This window comes from Typopeltis vanoorti, chromosome 17 (assembly GCF_054136105.1).
Source record: "Typopeltis vanoorti isolate ZY-2024b chromosome 17, IOZ_Tvanoo_1.0, whole genome shotgun sequence".
Taxonomy (NCBI): domain Eukaryota; kingdom Metazoa; phylum Arthropoda; class Arachnida; order Uropygi; family Thelyphonidae; genus Typopeltis; species Typopeltis vanoorti.
In genome coordinates this window covers 78,023,704-78,047,221 of record NC_143565.1, presented here as the reverse complement: position 1 = coordinate 78,047,221, position 23,518 = coordinate 78,023,704, and the positions used below count along the sequence as shown (strand labels likewise).

Below are 23,518 nucleotides of genomic sequence, written 5' to 3'. Positions count from 1 at the left end.
TAGATGATATTCATAACACATTCCAGCTTTTGCTGGAATGTGTTATGAATATACCTGAATATACCAGGAAACTGTTGTAGTATAATAATCCTGCTTAGTCTCAAAATGATTAAAATGTTAATTCTAATTATATAAGTTAGTCATATCCTCTATCAACCAACACAAACATAGACATGTCTTTTTTATTATTCTATTATTATTTAAAATTTTATATTTATACATTTATGTTTTTAATCTACACTCTACCCATAAGATTTATATATGTAGTTCTTAAATCATACTTCCATTCATACTACCTGTATCTGCAGCAGTGGCGGCCCGTGAAGTTTTAAGTGGGGGTGCTGCCTATACAAAATAATTTTTAAAAAATTCTTTTTTTCCTAATCAGTAACCAGTTTATTAATAAATAAATCTGTAGATTTATTTATTAATAAATTGGTTACTAATTAGGAAAAAAAGAATTTTTTAAAAATTATTTTGTATAGGCAGCACCCCGCTTAAAACTTCATGGGCCACCACTGATCTGCAGCACTTAAAATTCCATAAATTTTCTATCTTGACTGTAAACAATCTCAAGTTCCTTACTTATTTTTAACATTTTTCCTTCATTATCTTTTTATTACGTTCTTGAGTAAGTCTAGGCTCAGCTAAGTGCAGAAGAGACAGAATATCTAATTATATTTGTTATGAAATAATTTACAAACTTCAGTTAAATCTCCCTTTCTAATTCCTATTAGCTAAGTCCAGTAATTGGCATTTTATCAGTCATAGCTTCGCTGAGTTAATCCATCAACATACTTATTGAACCTCTTCTGTATTCTGTTAGTTGTTTTAGTATCTATTAGAAATCTGGGTGATCAAAACTGAGAGCTATGGTTTAAGACTGGCCTGACCCTGACGAGACACTTATCTAAGAGCATCATAATTTCATTCTTCCTGCAGTGAAGCTTCTTTTTAATTAGACAAAACTCTGCTATGCTTTACTATTTACCTGTCTAATATGAATCCTGAACTTAAATTCCTTATCCACCATAACAAATCCTTATATATAATCAGTAACTCCTTTTTGATCTTTCCCATTCAATTTATATTCATCTGATCCTCTTTGTTAAGCAAATCTAATATATTTACATTTCTCCGAATTGAGTGTTAATTGCCATTACACTGTGCACTCCTCCAACCTTTTAAGATTGGAGGTTTAAAAAAAGGTTTTTATTAAAAAAATTAAAAAAGGTTTAAAATAATCTGAACAATTTACTGCTTTATGTAATTTTACTTTGTCAGCAAAGAGGGAAATTTTACTATTAATACATGAACCTAAATCATTAATAAATATGTCAAATAATAAAGATCCCCTAAACCTGACCTTTGGGTAAGGTGTGGGGGGGGGGGAGTAACTGCTGAAGTAACTGCTTGATATCAGTGTTGGCTTCTTTTGTATATGATGCAGTACATCCAAAGTATTTTGAAGAGGTAATTTGTCCTAAAATTTTATTTTCAATTATAATTTTACTTCTAATTGAAAATGTGCCTTTAAAAGCCATGATTTTTGTTTTGTCTGTTGATATGAATTTGAAAGAGAACAAAATAGTCCCAATTGCATAAAGGAGGCTTCAAGACAAAGGTAGCAAATTAGAGGCCAATCAGCAATCTCAAGAGTGATAGTTAAGGTATTAGAGAAATTGGTGAAAGAAAAATTCAGGACTAAGTGGATAGGAATGTGATACTCTATAAGTGACAACATGGATTTTGTGAACGATAGGTCTTGCCTTAGTGACAGTAGAGTTGTTTAAGGGAAATGGCTACTCAGTGATACTGCTGGACATTGCAAAGACATTTGATAAGATTCCACATAGAAACTCTGCTGCATAAATTGTTACCTTCACAATATGCCCATATTGTGAAAGTAACATATTCATATCCATCCCTATTTGCTATAGGGATGGATATGAATCTAGTGAATTGGATTAGAGGATGGCTGATAGACAGATATCAAAGAGTGGTTTATGGAGGTGTTGAGTCCAGGAAAAGACAGGTGACTAGCAGTGTACCACAGTGCTTAGTACTTGGTCCTCTGTTGTTTAATTTGTATATCAGTGATAAATAGGAAATGATTTAATGGGAAATATTCAGTTGTTTGCTGATGCTGCAAAATTTGGAAGAGCAGTGGTAAATGAAGGGGGTGTAGAGATCCTGCAGGATGACTTAAATAGACTTACAGTATGGGCAGAGGTAAATGCCTGCCTGTCTAATGTACCCAAGTGTAAGGTGATGGAAAAGATCACAGGCTATAAACTATATTGATGGAACTAAACTGTAGGAAACTGATGAAGCCAGGGACTTGGGGTGATTGTGAGCAGGGAGTTGAACTTTAGAGGGCCTATTGTGAAGGAAACCAAAACAACACATCAGATTACGTGGTTGTTGAAGAGCACACTAACTAATAGAGAAGTTATTGTTCCCCCTATATAGGGCTTTAATAAGGCCAGCATCTGTACCTCTGCACAGAACTGGATGTCCGGATTCTGTGGGAATGAAGAAGTGGTGGAGAGCATCCAGATGCAAGTGACAAAGATTGTGTCAAATCTATGGAATGCTCCCTATGAGAATAGATTATGATAATCTGTGGGCTTCAAAAACTAACTGATAAGCAAAAAGAGGACACATGATAGAAGCATATAAGTTATTAAAGGAGTTTTATTGGATTGACAAAGTAAATGTTTTTCAGTCATAGCAGGAAGGAAGAGACAAGAGGTGAAGATAGGTGACAAGCTAGTCACCTGTCTTCACCTGTAGAAATGTGTAAGGGTGTGGTTAGCAAGGGTCTTAGGATTACATTTTTTGCATGTAGTGTGGTAAATGGGTAGAATGTGTTGTGAATGCTTCATCAATGAATGAGTTTAAGGTAAGGTATGATATATATACTGTGTGAATAATGGGACTCCCATGATGAGTCTTCTGACTCCATGAAGATACCTGTATAATAATAATAATCAAACATAAACAACCTGTTCTTTAATAAAATGGGTTTTATGTATGAAATGTATTAAAGTGCTTCTTAAAAACATTTAAGGAAACAAATGTAGGTTATCTGAATTACTTGACCTTTTGAAAGGTCTATTTTTGATGTTGCCAACATAATGCTCCTATTACAAACTAATTTATTTTCTGATTGTTATATTTTCATATTATCATATTTCATATTTTCATTGTCATATTAATGCATTTCCCACTACATCTTATTATTCTCCATTAACTGTTATTTTTTATTTTCAGACTGTTCCTGTTGTAATCAATACATCAACTACAGTAAAAAAGCGCCACAAAAAAACCCATCTCCACCATGCTACACACAGAGCTTCTTACCCAGCTGCCCAACCAACAAGACATCCAAAATCTACAATCAGGGAACAAACTGAATTGCCTTTGCATATGAATAATATTGGAAGTAGCCAGTCCAAACCTCTCACTTCCAGAATTAATGGAGATGCAACACCTGGCAAGAATTCAGAAGACTTTGGTGTGTGGCTTGCCTTTTATTTATTTGTTTTATTTTTATTTTTTGACCTAATGCTATTTCTCATCACTTTTCTTTTATAGTTTAATCATAATATTACTGAAAAATTTGGGAAGATGCACAATTACAAGTCAGTCATTTCTTTAAAGCCCAAAATGCCTAATTCAGATGTTTTACTATATTATTTATAATAAAATATGACATATTTATAATAAAATATAATAAAAATTATATTATATTTTCCATGGCCCTGACATATTAGACTTCCTCCTCAGTCACCTCAACAGTCTACATCCAAGAATCCAGTTTACGATGGATTCTTGGATGTAGACTGTTTCCTTCACTGTATATAGAAAACCTACACACACACAGGCAGATACATTCACAAACTCTCCCACCACCATCCCTCTCAACAATATGGCATTATTAAAACTCTAACCAAGAGAGCCCACAATCTTTGTTCCAGTGGAACCATCCTTACAACTGAGCTCAACCACATACACAACACTTTCCTCTCCAATGGCTACAACGATCACAGTATTAGAAAAATAATCAGTTCCTCCCCCATTCCCAGGTCTTTTTGTCAGAAAGAGTTTAGAAATGCCATCACCATACCCGACACCCGTAGCACATCAGGAAAAATAGCCAAGATTCTGAATAAGTACAACCTACACACAGCATTTAAGCCCCACCGCAAACTTGCTACCCTTATCTGGTCTACAAAAGATCAGCTTCCTCCTCTCTCAGTGCCTGGAGTTTATAAAGTACCCTGTTCTTGTAAGCCGGTATACTTTGGACAGACAGGCAGATCAGCAACCATCCACCTAGAGCAGTGGTTCTTAACCTTTTCAACGTCACGGAACATTTTTGATTATAATAAAAATTTGGGGAATACCAAAAGCATTAGTGTCATAAAACGAACAATAAAAATATGCATGGACTTGCCTTTTATAAAAATGGAACTTATTTTAATGCGATACTTGAGCTTGTCGGCTTTTGCAGATTTCAGCAATATCAGATCTAATATGTGATATTGCTACCCTCATCTCTTTGTATATGTTAGCAAGTCTGTCACGCTTTTTACCGAGCTCACATAAGTATGATGTTGGAAACTATAACAATATTTTCACTGCTGTTGTGGAGAGAGAGAGAGAGAGAGAGAGAGCTGGGTATTCGGCTTGGACAAAAATCCAAAAATTCCTCAGGAGTTATTTCATAGAAGTGTCATTTTTAGAGTACGATCCATTGGCTAATTGTTCTTCTTCTTGTAACGAAAATTCACAACTCGATGTATTAACAGTGCCAAATGGATTTCGTATCCAGTCATAATTGTGTGTATTTAAGGAAGAAAGTAACTTGAGATCTCTTCTTCCAATATAGTTAATTGCTGTGTTATAACGAAAATAATTCCCTCTACATTTTTATTCAGAGTAGCCAATTACATTCAGAACTGTGTCATGTGACATCTTTTACCGGCAGAACACTTGTAACCAGTTCACGGAACATGTCATACATCTGCAGCCACTACTATGGTTAGTCAGGCCTAGGTGAGATATGAGATCCTGTGGGTTGTATATACGTGTTGGATACAACCCACAGGATCTCATGGGAAAATACCACCATGCTCCACCACAGCAAATTCAAAAAAGAGAGACTATTTTTAGAATCAGCAGTAGCTCTCAGAAATCAACCAAATCTTAATAAATACGGTTGCATCAAGCTTCCTAAGATTTGGGAAACACTTATCATCAGAGATCCCACCTTACATTCCAGGCCACCTACAACCGCCCTTAGAGGGCGCTCCACCTAGATAGGACTTTAGAGTCACCCACGTGGTTTAGCTTAGTATTGTGTGATATTTGTGTGCATGTTACATTAATTTTTTTGTGTAATCCCTGAAGATGGGTCAGTGACTGAGTCTGAGTGCTGTATACAATCCATTAAGCCTCCAACATGATGACCTCTAAAATACCATTGAGCTTGGTACTAAGTTCTTATTCCATGTGATGCAAGTTACAAGAATATTATATATGCACCATCCAGCCTAAATACACATACATACATAAATACACACACACACACATGCATGCACGCATTGAATGGTGTATTATAAGCCTTCATGAATAATAAATGCACATACCTCTAAAATACCATTGAGCATAGTACTAAGTTCTTATCCCATGTGATGCAAGTTACAAGGATTTTATATATGGACCATCCAATCTAAATGTGCGGTGCCTCATATATTCAACCTCCTGCCAAGTTCTACATAACATAGTTCATTCATATTCTTTGATGTGATGATCTCCCAAATGCATTATTTCAGTTCATCAATTATCCTTGATAGTAATGGAATGTGAACTTTTTTTACATATCCTTGCTATATTTTACCAGGTGTGGTATGATATCATAAACAATCATCGTCATCTTCATCAAATGCACAATACATGTATACTCTCATTTATAATTTATTTAACAACACCAAACAAACTATTTGATAAAAAAAAAAAAAAAAAGTTTATTAAGTGGCTTCTGTTTTGCTGAATTTCCAATCAGCAAATTCAGAGCACAAAGTAGCATGTTATAGTTTACACATGACAATAAGCAAGTGAAACAAAACTCAAATTGTAACAGACAAAGGATCTAAAGTCCTAATTTGGCACCCTCTAATGTTGTAAAGAAAGAATTATTATGACTATGTAGGTGTTGATCTTACGATAAGTCTCCCAAATTTTTGGCAAATTAATGCATATTTAACTATACTTGTTCAGGTTAGGAGAATTCTTCATAGCCATAGATGACTCTAAAAATAATCTTTCTATCCTGTAACAACTTCTGAACAGCACTTTGGTTTACTTACATCTAATTCTGTGTGAAGGGATGTCCAAAGCATGGTCTGCCAATCCTGACTTGCTATAATAATAGTAGTAAACATATTTTTTTATGTTCTCTAAGGCAGGGATTCTCAACCTATGGTACGCATACCACTGGTGGTATGTGAGCCACTGCCTTACTGGTACATCTAATATAGTGGTATGCCACTGGAAAAGGTTGAGAACCCCTGCTCTAAGGTGGATGTTAGCAGGCCTTCCTCTCTGCCCATGGTAGGCCAAGTCACAATCACAAGGAACTTCATTTACTCCAGATTTGCTGGAGGACAGAGTTTATCCTTAGGAGGGTAGATCATAATTGCTAATTTAACATGTGGTGCAAAGGCATTGTTTTATTTCTGCTGTACCTTTGACATAGGGAATAGGAATAGTGATGTTTTGTTCTTGTGTGTGTGTGTGTGTGTGTGTATGTGTTGGAGGAGCAAAAAGTAATGGGACTATGTAGTATTTAATCTATAGGAATTGTAGCCATTGGCCAAGAAATTACTAATAAAACATGACCTTCGCACCACACTCTATTTTAGACTTTCTCTGGGTCATCTTTTTCCTGCCATCCTGGAAACAGATAACCAATTTTGCTAACCTTTTCTCTCTCCCGCTTTTTTGAAGTAACCATACTGCCTGAGATTTAGCTCTGCTCACACATTCCTAAATGCTAACAACGTATCAAGTTCCTTCCTAATATTATTGTTTTTAATATTAATAAAAAGATAGCATCAATGATTCCATCATTGATGCTATCTTTTCACTCTCTTAATCTTTCTCAGTGGTCTTCAGTCTTTTATCGAGTATTCTATTTCTAACCTGACTCTCAGATCCATAAGTTAAAACTGATTTGAATACTGTTTTGTGTATGGCTAGTTAATGTTTTGACCAATTTCTCTCTCTCTCATTCAACATAAATTTATTCTGTTGACTTTTTATCACACCACTCTTGCTAATTCTATTGTATATATTTCCATATTTAATTGGAAATCTCCACTAAAAATTGTGCCTAAGTAGCTGAAATATTTTACTGGTCCTATAACTTCTCCAGTTATCATGTAATTGATGTTTACAGTTCCTGCCTATTTTCATAGTCTTTGTCTTTTTATTGCTGATTTTCATATGAAATACGAGGGCTGTTTAATAAGTAATAAGACTAATTTTACTGTCTCGAAACCACTCATCACAATATTAATTTCTGTGGAATAAAGAAATGTTGCTGTCTCTATTAACAAAAGAGGTTGATAGATGGCGTATATGGGCTGATGTGCCAGAGTGTCACATGACTAAACGCGAGCTTGTTTTGGCACGCCTACGAGCCGCAACCAGTCGTCGAAATGGAAGCGTCCTTGGAACAGCGTTATGCAATTAAATTTTGTTTACGTTTGCAAAAATCAGCATCGGACACTTTTAACAGGATACGCGAAGCTTTCCATGATAAAGCAATGTCGAGGGCAAGTGTTTTTCGCTGGCATTAAACTTTTAAGGGAGGAAGGCAAAATGTGGAAGATCTTGAACATGAGGGAAGACCTTCAACGTCCATCACAGAGACAATGATCAACACAGCAGCGATTATCATCAAGGAGGATCGCAGAATTACAGTACGCCAGCTGCATGTTGTCCTGAATATTTCTGTGGGAAGTGTTCACTCAATCATGGCTGAACATTTGGGACTGAAACGTGTTTGTGCTCAATGCATTCCCAAACTCTTGACACCAGAGCAAATGCAGCATCGAGTGGATGTGTGCACAGAATGGAAAGAAAGACCTTAAAACGCACCATTACAGCAGATTGAGGCGTGGTTGTATCACTATGACCCTACAATGAAACAACAAAGCAGTGAATGGAAGCATCTGTCTTTGCCTACCCCCAAGAAAGCAAAAACCTTAAAATCGGCTGATAAAGTTATGACCATAATGTTTTTTGACTACGAGGCATTGTATACCAACACGCTGTAGAACCTGGGAATACTGTAAACGGCTCATACTATGCGGATGTTTTACAGACAATGGTACAGCATGTCAAAAGGAAGCGTCCATTGCTGAAGAATGGCTTCTTATTGCACCACGATAATGCAAGGCCACATATTGCTGGTGGTGTAGTGGACGTTTTGCAGAAGAACAACATAGATATCCTACCACACCCTCCATACAGTCCTGATCTCGCACTGTGTGATTTCTGACTGTTTCCTCAGCTCAAGAAACCACTAAGAGATCGCCATTTCGAAAGCAACAAAGCATGTGTAAAAGCTGCGGAGGCGGTTTTGAAAGAACTCTCAAAAAACGGACTTTCACATGTGTTTAAGAAGTGGACGCAACGTTGGGACAAATGCATCGCGGCTCACGGTAGTTACTTCGAAAAAGACCATGTAAATGATAACGATTAAAGGTAATCTGTTTTCTGTATAAATATAGTCTTATAACTTATTGAACAGCCTCCGTATATTACAGCAGTTATTCAGTTTGCTTGATAAACTCCTACAGACTTATACTGGATTTATTTAAGAGTATAATATCATCTTCATGTTGTAAAGAGCTCAGATTAATGACTGATTTTGGTTTCATGTATGAAATTCTTGTAACCTGCATCACTTGGATCAAAAACTTGTCCATGCTGAATGGTACTTTCGAGTATAAGTGTTTATACTCAGCATAGACAAAACATAGTTACACTTCCTTCTGAAAATGAGGAGAGAACTTCATCTTGTTGGAATTTCAACCTCCTGCTAAATGTTCTGCAGCTGTATATGCAGCTTCAACCAGCTGTACAGCATATCCAAACAGATGATGATGAACCCAGTACCGGTGACCTCAGTGAAGAATAGTCTATATCTTCTCTGGAACTGTACAGTATGCCTTAATATTGATTGCATAATCTCACTATTACTTTAACCCCTATTCTTCCCATATCTCTGCTCTTTAATCTCTTCAAATCATTGCTCTTTATCATCTTGGTATAAATTACATTATTACATGCTGTTTTTCCAGTTTTCATATTTTTGATAGGTAGTTCCACCACCTCTCTGAGGATGGGAGGTTCATTTTCTCATGTTTGTGTCAGACATTCATTTTGATATGGCTAGAGGTATATCCAAAAATGCACACATATAGCTCAGCATATGATTAAGGGTTATTAGAATAATTTTTTGTTATTATACAGAGTAACTCATTTGACATGCTCGCACATGTCAAAACCATGTGCGAGCTCTTGTCGAGTGTTTTCCAGCATCTAAGGTTTTATTAGAGCAACTGCCACAATGATATGCTGTTTCAGATTGTCCAATCAAACTTTTCTCTGGTACACACCAGAGAATTCAATAAAGCCCCATGCAAAAAAAGTCCAATAGCATCATATCTGGAGAACATGGCAGCCAAACAGTTGGGCCTCCTCTTCTGATCCAAAGTCCAGGCAGTTGCTGTTCTTATGCTAATTTTGCACATGTGTGACTACATAATGGGAAAAAGGAAGAATCACAAGACATTTGACTTATGATTATGAAACAGCTAGCAATATGGATGAGGTAAAATGTGAGAAACTTTCTTTTATGTTGTTCCCTGCCACGAAAGGTTATTTGCAAATCTATAATACATTTTGTACTGTGATTAAGCTAAGAATTTTTTTTTTCTATATTTATAAATTTTATATATTTTTTTTTGTATTTTTAATTTATTTTTTACATAGTTCAGAAACCCTGCTCTAGAGACCAAGCATGGAACTTTTTTCAAGCCACTTTAGGCCTCCAATAATCTGGGCAGTGATCTTACCTAAAGATAATCACAAACATCCATGCCTGCAGCAGGAATCAAACTCACATCACGTTGGTTGGAAAGCAGTTATGTTAGCCACTCAGCCAACTAGCTGGCAAAAACTGGCAAGTAGCCACTTATTTCAGCATACCTTTTAATAAGATTAGGCCATCTTAGTCCCATGGACTCTCTTCTATATGTGTATGTGTGTGTGTATATATATATATATATTTTTTTTTTTTTTTTCATGTGGTAAGTTGGAAATTATTCCTTGATTTCTGTATAACGGGTGTTCTGAAAAATGATGCCTATTTTGTAAGAAAGTTTGATGTCTATTTTATTTTCATGACCTGCTTTTCAGCACAATCTCTCTTCATTTCAAAGCCATTGTAGTAAACTTTAGGTTATTTTCAGAACCATTTTTTCACCTCTGCTTTCACCTATTCATTTTCAAAATGGATAACTTAAGTTGCATCTTAAATTTAGGAAATAATCAAAAGCCAAGTCCCAAGTTTTAGGGTTGGGGAGGATTTCCACAATTCATGCTGGATATCTTGAATCTGATGACAGCTATCAAAGATATTCAGCATGAAACTGTGGAGCATCTTTCTACAGCCTAAGAACTTTAGTCTGTCTGGCTTGTGATTATGTCCTAAATTGAAGACATCTCAGGGATATGCATTTTAAAAATGAATAATTGCAAGCAGAGGTAAGAAAATGGTTCCAAAAATAACTCAGTTTTATTGGGATGTCTTTGAAAAACTTATTAAAATGGGAAAATCTATTGAAAGGGAGGGACTGAGATTATGTTGAGAAATAGTAGAGTATAAAATTAAAGTAGAAACCTGATTTGATCTTTTTTTTTAAATTTCATTTATATATCTCTTTTAAATAGGAAACTATCACAAGGGACATATTACTTCAGTATCCCCCCCCCTCTTAGTTTTTACACATCAGATATAAAAAGGTTTATATCGCTTAGATGAACAGCTCTAAACCTTATTTACAGTTTTGTATATTTTTATACCAAGAATTGAATATTTAAAGATATGTTATGGTCTTTATTATTTAATTCTGCAATAACAAAATTTAATGTCCCAAATGGCAAAGGTGGAACTTGCAGTGAGTGAGTGAGCAGGAGAGATCGTTATTATTTTCTTGGGCATCTCAATGGAATCCAAGACACATTATGAGAAACCAGAATTGACCATTATTCACACAATACCCATCATACTTCTTCTTGAACTGAAACATGAATAAAGCACTTATAGTGACTTCTGGCAACCATTCACTGTCTACTTAGGTATCAGCAGTGTTAATTAGCAGTAGGCTAATTCCAGAGCATTGAAGTACACCACTAGTCACCTGCCTCTCCTGAATTCAGTTTTTGCATATACTACTCTTTGCTATCTGTTCATCACGTAGTATTCTGTTAAATACCTTTCCAAAATCCAGTATCCATCTATTTCCTTTATCCAACACCTTGTCTTTGTCAGATGTAATCTCCTTCCAGGAGGTTGACTACCATGAGCTTCCACCATGTATGGTTTTGTGCTTTTCTTTTACATTCTTCATAGGACAAAAAGGTCTGGTCCTTAATATTTCCCATCCAATCTGTTCTTTGCCTTCCTCTTCTTTTTCCTTGTACCATTCTTCTGGAAAGAAGAATGTTTTAGGAGTTTTTTTTTTGTAGGGATTCATGCCTTAGTATGTGACCAAGGTAGGTGTTTTTCCTTTTCTCAATGGTTTTCAACCTATCTTCTCCAATCATCTCTAATATTTCTAAATTAGTTTTTTTGGCAGTCCATGGCACTCTAAGAATTCTTCTGAGGATCCACATCTTAAAGGCTTTTAGTGTATTTTCATAATATTTTGATATTGTCCAAGTTTTTGTTCCATATAGCAGTGTTGACCATATGTAGCATTTGGACAGCCTGATTCTTCTTTTTGTGTGAATTTCCCTTGAGGTCAGAATGTTTTTCATGCTAATGAAGGTTGATCTAGCAATTTCTATTCTTCTTAATATTTCTTTATCACACTTTCCATTCTCTGTAATTAGTTGACCCAAATATATATAACTCTCTACTTGATCCAAGGTATTTCCTCTGATCTTAATATTTATATTGGGTATTTTCCCTTTTTCTCTTGTTACCAGCATGGCTTTGGTTTTTTTTGAAATTGAAATTAAGTCCATATTTTTCACTTAGTTTCAGCGTCTCTTCTAGTAGGTTTGAAGATCTTTTTTATTTTCAGCTAGCAGTACTGTATTGTCTGCATATCTTAAGTTATTTATATTTTTGCCTCCTATGCTGACTCCTTTAAATTCTTGATTGCTGGAAGATATTTTCAGTATAGAGGTTAAACAATATAGGAGAAAGAACACAGCCTTGTGTGACATCCTTCTTTACTGGAAATTCCTCTGAGGTTTTTCTCCTGATATTTTTATTGAGGCAGTTTGCTCCCAATATAAATTTATCAGTAATCTGATATCTTTACCATATACTCATAATTTTCTGATGCATTCAATTAGTTGTTCATGTTGTATATTGTCAAAGGCCTTTGTGTAGTCAATAAAGCATAAGTAGATTTCTTTCTACTTCTCCAGATATCTTTCTATAATAATTCTAATGTTGAAGAGTCCTTCTCTAGTTCCTTTATTTTCCTGATAAACCAGATTGTGTTTCATTACTTACCAATTTGATTTTATGTTTATTTCCTTCTAGGATGATACATATAACATAACATTTGCTATCTGACTGATTGTTCTGTACTCTTCACATTTGATTGTCTTCGATTTTTTAGGTATCGGTAGGAATGTCGAGTGCTTAAAATCTTTTTGGCAGGTGTCCAGTTTTGTATATTTTGTTACATATGTCAGTCAGTGATCTTAAGCCTTATCATTTAAAGCCTTTAGATATTCTGCCATAATTCCATCCATTCCTGGAGCTTTTCCTGGTTTCAATTTCCTACTGTCATTTGTTACTTCCCATGTTAGAATAGTAGGCCCCTCCAAATCTTCTTGCAATGGCTTATCTATTCTATCATGATTGTAGAGTTCCTTTGAATATCCTACCCATCTCTCCCTTATTTTGTCTTTCTTCATTAGGATGTTTCCATTGTTATCTTCAATGCAATTAGAACCTATCCTTTTGCAAGATTTGCTAGTTAGCTCCCTAACTTTTTCATGAAGTTCTCTGGTTTTGTGCTTTTTGTCCAAAAGTTCAGTTTCCTTGCATTTGTTGTACCATAGTTCTTTCAATCCTACATTTTTTCGTAGGATTGCAAAATCTGATCTCTTTGTTTAAGTTCGTGCATTCAGGACAATTTTTGTGTTTGTTTCTTTCCTCCATCATTTTCAGTATCTTGTCATTCATCCGGGATTTACTCATCTCTTCTCAAATTTGGAAATTGTTTGTTTTACTGCCTTTTTTATGCCCTCTTTAAATTTCTGCCATCTATCCTCAATCTCATCTTTAGGGTAAGGATACTTGGTGGAATCAGGAACATTAACAGTGGATTGTGCCAGTTCCTTTAAAAATTTATCTTGTATTCATTTTTAAGGGAGCCAAGATCATATTTTTCTATATTGTTTTCTTTAATTTTATTGCTGCTTTAATGACCACAGAGTTGTGGTCTGATCCAGTATCAGCTCCCAGGTATGTTTTGGCTTGTAAGATGTTATTCCAGAATATTTTTTTAATCATTATATAATCAATCTGGTTTCTACAGCTGTCTCCGGGACTTTTCCATGTGTAAAGTCTTAGGAGGCTGGCTAAATAAATAAAGTATTTGTTATTACCAGATTGTTTACTTCACAGAACTGTATTAATCTTTCTCCTCTTGGATTTCTGTGTCCCAGGCCCTGGTTTCCCATGCAGGAAGAGATCCTTTCTGAGCTACTTTAGCATTTAGATCTCCCATAACAATAGTTATGTCATCTGATTTAGCATTGTTAAGTGCATTTTCAATGCCTTCATAGAAATATTTTACATCTTCATCTGGGTAATCAGAAGTAGGTGTATATATTTGGACAATAAAAATATTAAAAGGTTGAGCTGCAATTTTAAATGCAATTACTCTGTCACTTATGGGCCAAAATCCAAGTAAGGATTGGGAAATCTTATTTTTTAGTACAAATACTACTCCATTCCTATGACTGTCTCCACATGAGTATATAATTGAATGACTCTTTCTGTTTATTTTTCCACTATTAGTCCATTTGACTTCACTGATACCAGCAATGTCAAGTTCTTGTATAAGGTTATCTGACTTCCCAGCTTCATATAAGGTCCTTATGTCCCAAGTTGCAAGCCTTAAGAGAATATTCTTGGTTTTCAGAGAGGAAGGATCAGGAGATACCCTTCCCAGAGGGGTTAAGGTATCTTCTTCATATGCTATTTTCATAGTATATGTCTTACATTCCCTAGTTTCTTTCTCTTCTTCTCGGTAATGTTTCCAAGAGACAAAAGTTGCAGAGGATCCAACCTTGTCTCTATTGCTTAAATTCATCATGGTTTTCTCTTTCATGGTTTACTATGGAAGGTTACGTGGTGTGGTTACTGTATCTTCCATGGTGACTGGCCACATCTCTGTTTTGTCTCAGAGTGTGCCCGGACAATGTCACATAGTTTGCTGTCATGCCTTCGTTGCCATTGTCAAATTAAATTTTAGTCATCTGTTAATTCTTCCATTCCAGTCTTCAAGTGCAACAAGGAGGAGACTCCTTTGCTATCCAACACAGTTCTCTCTTTATTATAACAAGAGAACAAATTACTAAGGCAAGACCTACCTTTTACAAAATCATGCTGTCCCCAATAGAGTAGCATATTCCTCTCCATCCATTCCTAAATTCTGCTTTTTGCCAATTCCTCCAATACTATAACTATCACTTCTGAGATAATGATTGGTCTATAATTTGGCACTTCTGCCTTGTATCATATATTCATCTACAGCAGGACTGTTTTGCTCTCTTTCCTCTCCTTTGACAAATTCTCAGAGCTAAGACTTAATTAAACAGCCTGGTTAGAGGAGTTGCCAATTCCTTGAACATTCACATTCTTATATTACAGAAGCTGATATTCTATCTAATCCCATGGCCAAATTTGCATTCAGGTTCTGCAATATCTTATGCATCTGCAATTCATGCACATTTTCAGTTAGTCTGTCCATCATGTAGTATCCTGTTCAAATACCTTTGTAAAATCTTTGTTTTGTCTTCACCTGGATGGTACACTTGCAAAATTATCACCCCAGTGATTTTTATTTCATTTGCTTGTGTTATCTACTTACCATCAATGCTCATTTTAAAGTTCTATAGTTATTCTTCCTTTTACTCACCACACAGCAAAAGAATTCTTTGCATTATATGAGGAATGATGGCATATCACCATATGTTTTAAGTATTGTTCCAGTGAGTTAACCTTGATGTAGTAGTTGAACAAGAGCCTTGCAATGGGGAAGCACTAAAGAGGTGGAAAGACATTCACTGCTCTGTTCTACTTCACAAAAGATCGTGAAACTGCAGCTTCAGATTGTAGGCCAGTCAGTATGTCTAGAGTTGCAGTTAAAGTGTTGGAGAGCTAGAATCCAAAATTAAGTAAACAGCAGGATTCTCTGTGGTGGTCAACATGGATTTGGTAGTCATATTTTGACAACCTGTCTATTGCAAGTAGAGTGAGAAATGCATTGGAAAATAGAAATGCATATACACTTGTATATTTAGAATTTCCAAAGGCCTTTGCTAGATTGTCATATGACAAGTCGATAATAAAATCAGGATAGCTGGAGTTAGATAATTGATCAGAGAGCTGGATAGTAGATTGGCTGCTGATTGGTGACTTTCCTCTTCCAGGATATCAGCAAGTTGGGTATCCTGGAAGGATAAAGTCACCAGTGGTGTGCTGCAGAGTTTGGGAATTTTTACTATTTAACTAACATGTTATTGATGTTGGGTGTGGTGGTGTAAATAGGATATGAAGTTGCTTGCACATGATACAGAACTGGAGAGAATTGTGAAAAGAAAGCATAATAAGTTTCTTTTACAGAAACCTATGTTATAGTTTTATGAATTATTTAAACATAAACTCAGGGTAAAGGTAATAATTTATAAGGCCATATATTTCAGTCTGAAAATTACAGACCATCTTCAGTGGCCAGAAACAGTTGATACAAGGTAGAATGCAAACAATGGGTTTATTTCAAATAGAGTGAGACATGTGACGTGATATTTCCAGTAATGTTATGTTCTGCGGAAAAGGTTAATCATAACAGTATTAAATAAAAAAAATTTTTTTAATTAATGATGCGTTATTCTAATCAATCTTTCCCATATTTTTGATATTGACAGGCAGTCATTCATATTCGTGCAGTGAAGCAAGGCTTCAGCACGCTCCTTAAATAAATGTTCAAATTTGTATCAAGAGCTATGTATTAGGCATGTTTCAGACTAGAATGTTGTGGTCTGTATCTGCTCCATGTTGAGCCAATCCAGTTTTATTAGATTTCCTGCAGAACATATATGATTGATGTTTTTGTAATCTCTTTTCTATTGAGGTCCAGTTTGTTCAAAGTAGTATAGATGACAGTCACAAGGAACTTAGTATACACCTGGGAGAGACATCAGAAAGCATTTATCTTTTGTAGAGGAGAAATAAGTTGAGAGTTTATTGATAAGTATAAAAGTAGCTACTAAATCGTATTTTTTTAGAATTCTGGAAATCAGTTCTTAAATGCCAGAAATGTATGGGATACATTTTTATACCCATCAATAAACTCTCAATTTATTTCCCCCTCTTCAAAAGGTAAACACTCTCCGATGTCTCTCACCTTTTTAATGTCCTTTATCCTTGTATGAAATTCTATGGAATTTTTTATCAAAGAGGTTGCGTGGATAAGTTATGAAAAGATATCAACTTATTGCTATGTACAAACTCATCAACCAAATTTACAACTTGCTACCTTCTCCAAAAGACAAACTCTCACCTATAATGTGGCACCTGGTATATGCCAAGTACCATGTTCATGTAACGTGTCTTACTATGGACAGACAGGAAGATCTATAAATAAACGTATCTCTGAGCATCAAGAGCACATCCACCTTATCGAACCTCACAAATATGGCCTAGCACAACATGGAATTGAAAATGCTAACCGCAGGATCCAGTGGCAAAATGCCAAGTTACTACATAGATCCACATAAACAGTTATATAAAGAAAGTGCTGAAGCCTTACTTCATAGACCGAATCTTAATCGAAATGATTGTCTCACTATTCCAAAAGTTTGGGAAATTGTTATCCTCAACTGTATTCAATAATTCATCTGCTATATTTTTATTTTTATTTAAATAATTTTAATTTCAGCCCATTAGTTTTTAATCCGTGAACATGCGAATGTATACATAGAGAGATTCCAATTTAAGCATGCTCATTACTGTTTTTTGAATTAATTTCCTATTGTTGTTTGTTATTTGTGTTAATGATGTTTTATGATACATAAGACGAAATATTTACATAATAAAAAAGTTATTTACTGTGGCATATGTGCTATTCTATAGCTGAGGAATACCATTTACACAGCTGGGATGTTAGCAGAAGGATGATATGATTGAGAACTTGTAAATTGATAAGGGATTGCTACTAGATTAACATGGAAGAAATTTTTCATAGAATGGTTGGAAATAAGAGCAAAACAAAAATTCCATTTCTGGAATCTGCAATCAGTGAGGGGGGGGGGGCAGATATTTTTGCATGGAGAGTAGAATGCATTGCCTGATACACCTCCCTCTCTAAAATCCTAACATTCCATACTATGATTCTGTTTCCATCCCATACACTGGAAATCTTTTCATCAATGCTGATGCCCTACTCAAAAGTTATAATTTCAAAGTAGTTTACAAGCCTGTCCAACTGTCTCTCCTTATATTTCCAAAAGACAGCAGTCCCTTCTACAAATATCTGGATGTAATATAAATAAATTATGGCCATCATTCAAATTTTCCTCTAGAATAAGTTGTTAGAAATTCCATTCTCTGTGTCAAGCATGTCTCAGAAGGACTTGCAAGACTACTTCCCGATTAACCTTCAATCAAAATTTGTACAAATAATGGCAAGACTGACAAAAATGATATTTTCTTCTTTTCTGTTGCAAAATAGAGTAAATGTTCTTTTTTTATTGCTTGTTACAATTATTTCCATATTCCAGTAGTTATTTTTTTTTCTTAAAGATAGACAAATAGTAATAAAACTATCTGACTAGATATTCTTCTTAAACAGATCAGCACTAAATCAAATGTTAATATTCATTATTTTTTTTTTGGGGGGGGGGGGGGGCATTAAATCTGGTGTCAATCAGATTTAATCCTTTTTTCCTTCTCCCCAGTGCTAAGATTGTAAAACATTAATTCTCATATAATAAAATGTTTAACAGTCTGATCACATACTTGATAAATAGCTTTGTTAATTTTATATGTAATGAATTTTTTAAAATTAACCATAGTGCTCTTTATTTACATTATAGAGATGTTATTTTTTGTAAATGGGCTTACTTCTTTATATTGTTCATTCATAAAAGAAGCTCTTTCAAACAAAGAGCAATTCCAAGTTTTCCATTTGAAGTGTTCTTAAGCATTGTTTTTTTAACATACTCATTTTTCAGATCCAGATGATAGTCTCAGCATAAGTTCCTTTGGTAGTCGGGCTGATCTTCATTCTATTGATGTGACACTGCCTCCTTGGGTCACTCTAGGAGAAAGTGTTATGATTAGTCCATACAACAAAACAGGAGTTGTTGCCTTCATTGGACCTACTGACTTTGCTCCTGGAGCTTGGGTTGGAATCGAATTAGATACTCCAACAGGTATGTATTTGTTCACTGTTCTATTTCTTGATACCTCTAATGGGATATACTATTTAAGATTATTCAATGAGATTTAATCTGAATTAATTTTTTTTAAATAATTATTTGTTAAATATTAATGTGAGTGCTTGTTCTGTGATAAGATTCAGTTAAGGAAATGATTTTCTTTAACAGTAGAATGTTTCCACCCACACTGATAAGAGAAATATCATTTCAATTAACAGAAAGAAGGAAAGAAACAAATAGAAAAATAAATTCTATTAACTTGCCTTATAGATGTTTCAAATTAATCATGGACACAAGTAACTACTATATTATACTTGACACCCAAGTCTAAGTATAAAGGATTCACCACTAGTCTATTGTATACAGAGACTGTTGACTTCACATCAGTTACCTTAGCATTTCCATAATGTATAAACATCATAGGAATGGTCATTACCCAAACCAATTTTGATCTTTATTTGAAGTCTCATCAGTGGGAACTACACTCAAATCTCTCATTTAGAGTATATAAAGATAAGGTGATACACCCTTTTTCGTACTTGTATATGGAAAATATATGACTTCTGCATTAATATTTAACCTTGGCATCTTCTTGGGTCTAGTTCCCACTGATGAAATCTCAATAAAGGCCAAAACCAGTCGGGGTAGTGACCCTTTCTTTCCCATAATTATTATTATATTGGTATTTCCTATTATCATCATGTGTCATCTCTGTCCAGGAGGTAGACTTATTTTTTTTTTTTATCTGATCCACACATGAAAGGCCACAAGACCTATAGCACATTAGTGCCATGTGTGGGCAACAGGAATAGAACAGAGGAGTCTGTTCACATTTTGCTTGAACAGCTGAGGGTTGTAATCTTTGGAAAAGGCAGAGTGCTGGAGACTGTTCCAGAGGATAGAAGTAGATGAATTGAAAGAGGAGGCAGTGAAGTTGGTCTGGTGAGTTTCAAGATGAACTGGAAAAGGGTGTTGATTAGCAGTGGCTCTTGTTTTAAGGATTTTGTGGAGGAATAATAGTGGCCAATTCAGCAGAACACTGTCCATGAAAGTATCTGTAGAAGTACAATGCAGGAACTGAGCATCTGTGAGAGACAGAGAGGGATCATTAATTAGCTAGATTGCCTCTTCTGGATAGAATCGAACAATCTTAGAAAGGATTTTAGTGCACCACCCCAAAAATGGGAGCAATGTCCCATAGCTGGGTGGATTTGGGCTTTGTATAGAGTTAACAGGTGTGAGTAGTGTCTTGTGCAAAAAATACACCAAGTTTTGTGGCAGCTGTGGAAGCTATATTTGGAATATGCTTGTGTCAGGAAAGATCAGAGGTGCAGGTCACTCCAAGAAGAGAAAGCTGATCATGTTTGGATCAGTATTACGGAAGGTAAGGGGGGGGGGGGGGGGAGTATGCAAGCTCTTTCTTCAGACAGAACTGAGTTTTAGTGACGGTTGGGTCTAGTTCCCACTGATGAGACTTTCCACATAATGACTACCATGATGTGACTTATGGTTGACTATGGGTGTAAGAATAATGTGGTGAGGACCCTATCTCTTCCACATTATTATAAGTATTCTTGGCTGTAAATCCATCTGTGTTCATGGGACCAGTTTACCTGTTCTGAGGGAGGAAAAATCCAAGTTTCCAGGTGGGGGAAAAAATCTCTACCTCTGTATGAGACCAACTAACTCATATATTGTTGTTCGTTCTTTGTTCCTCACATCACGGATGAGAATCGAACCCAGGTCTTTCTGACCAAAGGGCTTTGTTTATACCGACTAAGCTACAGAGGCGCTTATCTCTGATTCACTGTCAGGACACTCACAGCTAATTCTAGCAATCGTTTTCACTCATTTACCAACTCTCTGATCAAAAAATCTAGTCCACGCATCCTTACTAAACAATACAGGTCTCATTGCTGAACCCTGTGGGACCAGGGTTCAGTATGAAATACTCCAACAAAGTGTTCATTGAAAAACTCCACTATGTCCTTTGCATCACTCACTCTATTCACATTTTTTATCCAACAATGTCATTCTTCCACAATAATTTCTCCTCCTACTGGCCACATAAAAGAATTCCTTAGGATTTTATCATCTTTGGATCTCAGCACCAATCTCTTCTCATATTGCAGTTTTGCCTTCCTTACCATACTAGTCACTCTGATAGCCTGAGTCTTATACTCTTCATGCATCTGCACTCCACCCCTCTCCTTATATCTCTTCCATAACCTCTGCTTTACCTGCAGTTCCCATTTGATATTGTTTGTCATCCACTTTACACCAAATTGTGTTCTCTTCTTCACTCTCAGTATATAAGTTGCTATTGCAGCTAATAAATATTCCTTCACGAGGTGAGATATCAGTCTCCAAGCACTGATGATATCTCACCCTTCCAATTCCTCCATCCATGGAATGCCCCAAGCTTATATCTAAGACTTTTATAATCACCTGCCTTATAATTCCATATACATTCCTTTCTCTTTGATACTCCTGCATGTCTGTTTATCTTCCAAGTCAAACCCACCTGTCACTCTCTCAATTCAGAGGCAGAGATCTCAGTTATAATCAGATCTTCTGATGCTATGACCACATCCAAAACTCTTGAACCTCGTGTTCCTTCTACTACATGTTGCCTAAGATATTTGTCCCTCAAGAATTCTAGAAATTCCATTCCCTTATTTCTATATGCATCTTCCTCTCCCCAATTTATACTGCTGTAGTTAAAATCTCCCATACGAATCATTCTATTTACATTTATTAATCATTCTATTTCGGCAGTTGAGCTTGGCTCAACTGCCTAAACATCTCCTGCTCTTCATCCTGTATGCTCCCTGGCTTAAAGCAGCACTCCACTAAATATCCTTTTCTGCCCATCTCTATCTCAACCCGTATGCTTTTAAAATCATTAGTCCCATTGCCATCCAAATCCTCCACTCTGAGAGGACATAACAAATCACTTATCATAAGCAATACTTACCACCATGTTTGCCATTCCTGTATTGTTTAATTTTCCTTTTCACTATGGCATTCTTTTTTTTTTTTTTAATATATGTAATTTAGTTTGTTTTCCAGTTTTTAATGCCTCTTTTCCTGTGCCCTCCCACAGGCTGTCACCAACTGCCTTCTTTATTATGCTGCATATATTCTTCCATTCTGTTTCTATATTTTCATTTACCTTTATATCTAGTAAATTCTCTTCTAACTTTCTTTAGTACAGTTTTCTAATATTTTGTTCTTGTAACAGTTTTATTTTAAATACACTTTGTGTTTGTGTATCTTCAGCCATTTTGGAGGCATTGATATGTTTCCAGTAACTGCTTAATAATTTGTATCTAAATTTAAGCTTCTGTTATTAAGTTTGTTATTTTTTTATTTCCTGTTATATAATAATGATTATTATTGTTATTATCCTAAGACCCCCATTGAATCACAGACTCGTTTAGGTGGTCCCTTTTGACATACACAGCTCATCATATCATGCCTTAAACATATTCAAAATTCTCTGCAGACACCATGATCTCAGGTAATGAAATTCCTGAGAATGAGATCAGATAAAGACAATCATTCATGACTCTGCAAAAAGCCTACTTCTTACTCCCCTTGCTCATACCCTTATACAGCTTCCAGGGATGACCTCTTGTTCTCCCCCAATCTCCCACCATTTTATGAAATTCCTCTTCATCATTAATCCTATAGCATATCCTTACCAACTTTTACATCTCTATCATATCACTCCACTTCCTCCTATCCAATAGGCTCTGCAAATTGTTTCATCTCAACCTTTCTTCATATCCAACATTTCAGAGATCAGAAACTATTTTAGTCAATCACCTCTCTATCCACTCCAACATCTCTTCTTCTTTTTGAAAAAACCAGGTGACCAAATCTGTGTACAGTCCATGTGTGGCCTTATCAGAACCTTATACAATGGAACCAGAATCTCCTTACTTCTACATGTGTACTCCACATCATTGTCAGGATTTGTTGTGTTGTCCTTACAATTTTTGCAATACTCTAAATTTTAGATCATTATCCACCCTTACCCCAAGATCTTTTATTTCCTCCACTTCCAATAACAATATATTCCCACCAAGAGTAAATTCTACAAACCATCTTTGTTTTCCAAATTTTAAAAGCTTACATTTCTATAATTTCTACATTGTCTGTCTAATTTTGCGATTTTACGTGTTACTGCATTTTCAGTATCCTCAAGTTTTACTTCAGTAGTGCAAGCATTCTTGTTCTCGATTTCACTATTCACGCTATTCCTTGCGCATTTTTGGTATTTTACAACATTATAATAACACCTGATACTATAAATCATGAAAATATGCACTAATATGTGATAAAACATAAATTTTCTTAGATAAAAAACACAATAAGACAGATATAAATCACCTATTTTATACAAGCATTAAAAAACTGATAATAAACTGCCTCTTGGGTTTGGGTTGATTTTTGTTTGGTGTCTGGTTGATGTTTCAAAAATGGCATTTGTAAGGAAGCACACATATCAGCA

The 23,518-nt window shown here is 35.4% G+C and overlaps 1 protein-coding gene across 6 annotated transcripts in view; it reads left to right on the top strand.

Annotated features, from left to right (window-relative positions):
* Khc-73 (Kinesin heavy chain 73) overlaps positions 1–23,518 on the top strand; it is an 842,240-nt gene that overhangs the window by 792,570 nt on the left and 26,152 nt on the right. For all 6 annotated transcript variants that reach the window (XM_090407555.1, XM_090407554.1, XM_090407553.1 and 3 more), the window contains 2 exons: positions 3,277–3,520; positions 18,793–18,993. In XM_090407555.1, coding sequence (XP_090263681.1) covers positions 3,277–3,520; positions 18,793–18,993 — 445 coding nt within the window. The remainder of the gene's footprint in view (positions 1–3,276; positions 3,521–18,792; positions 18,994–23,518) is intronic.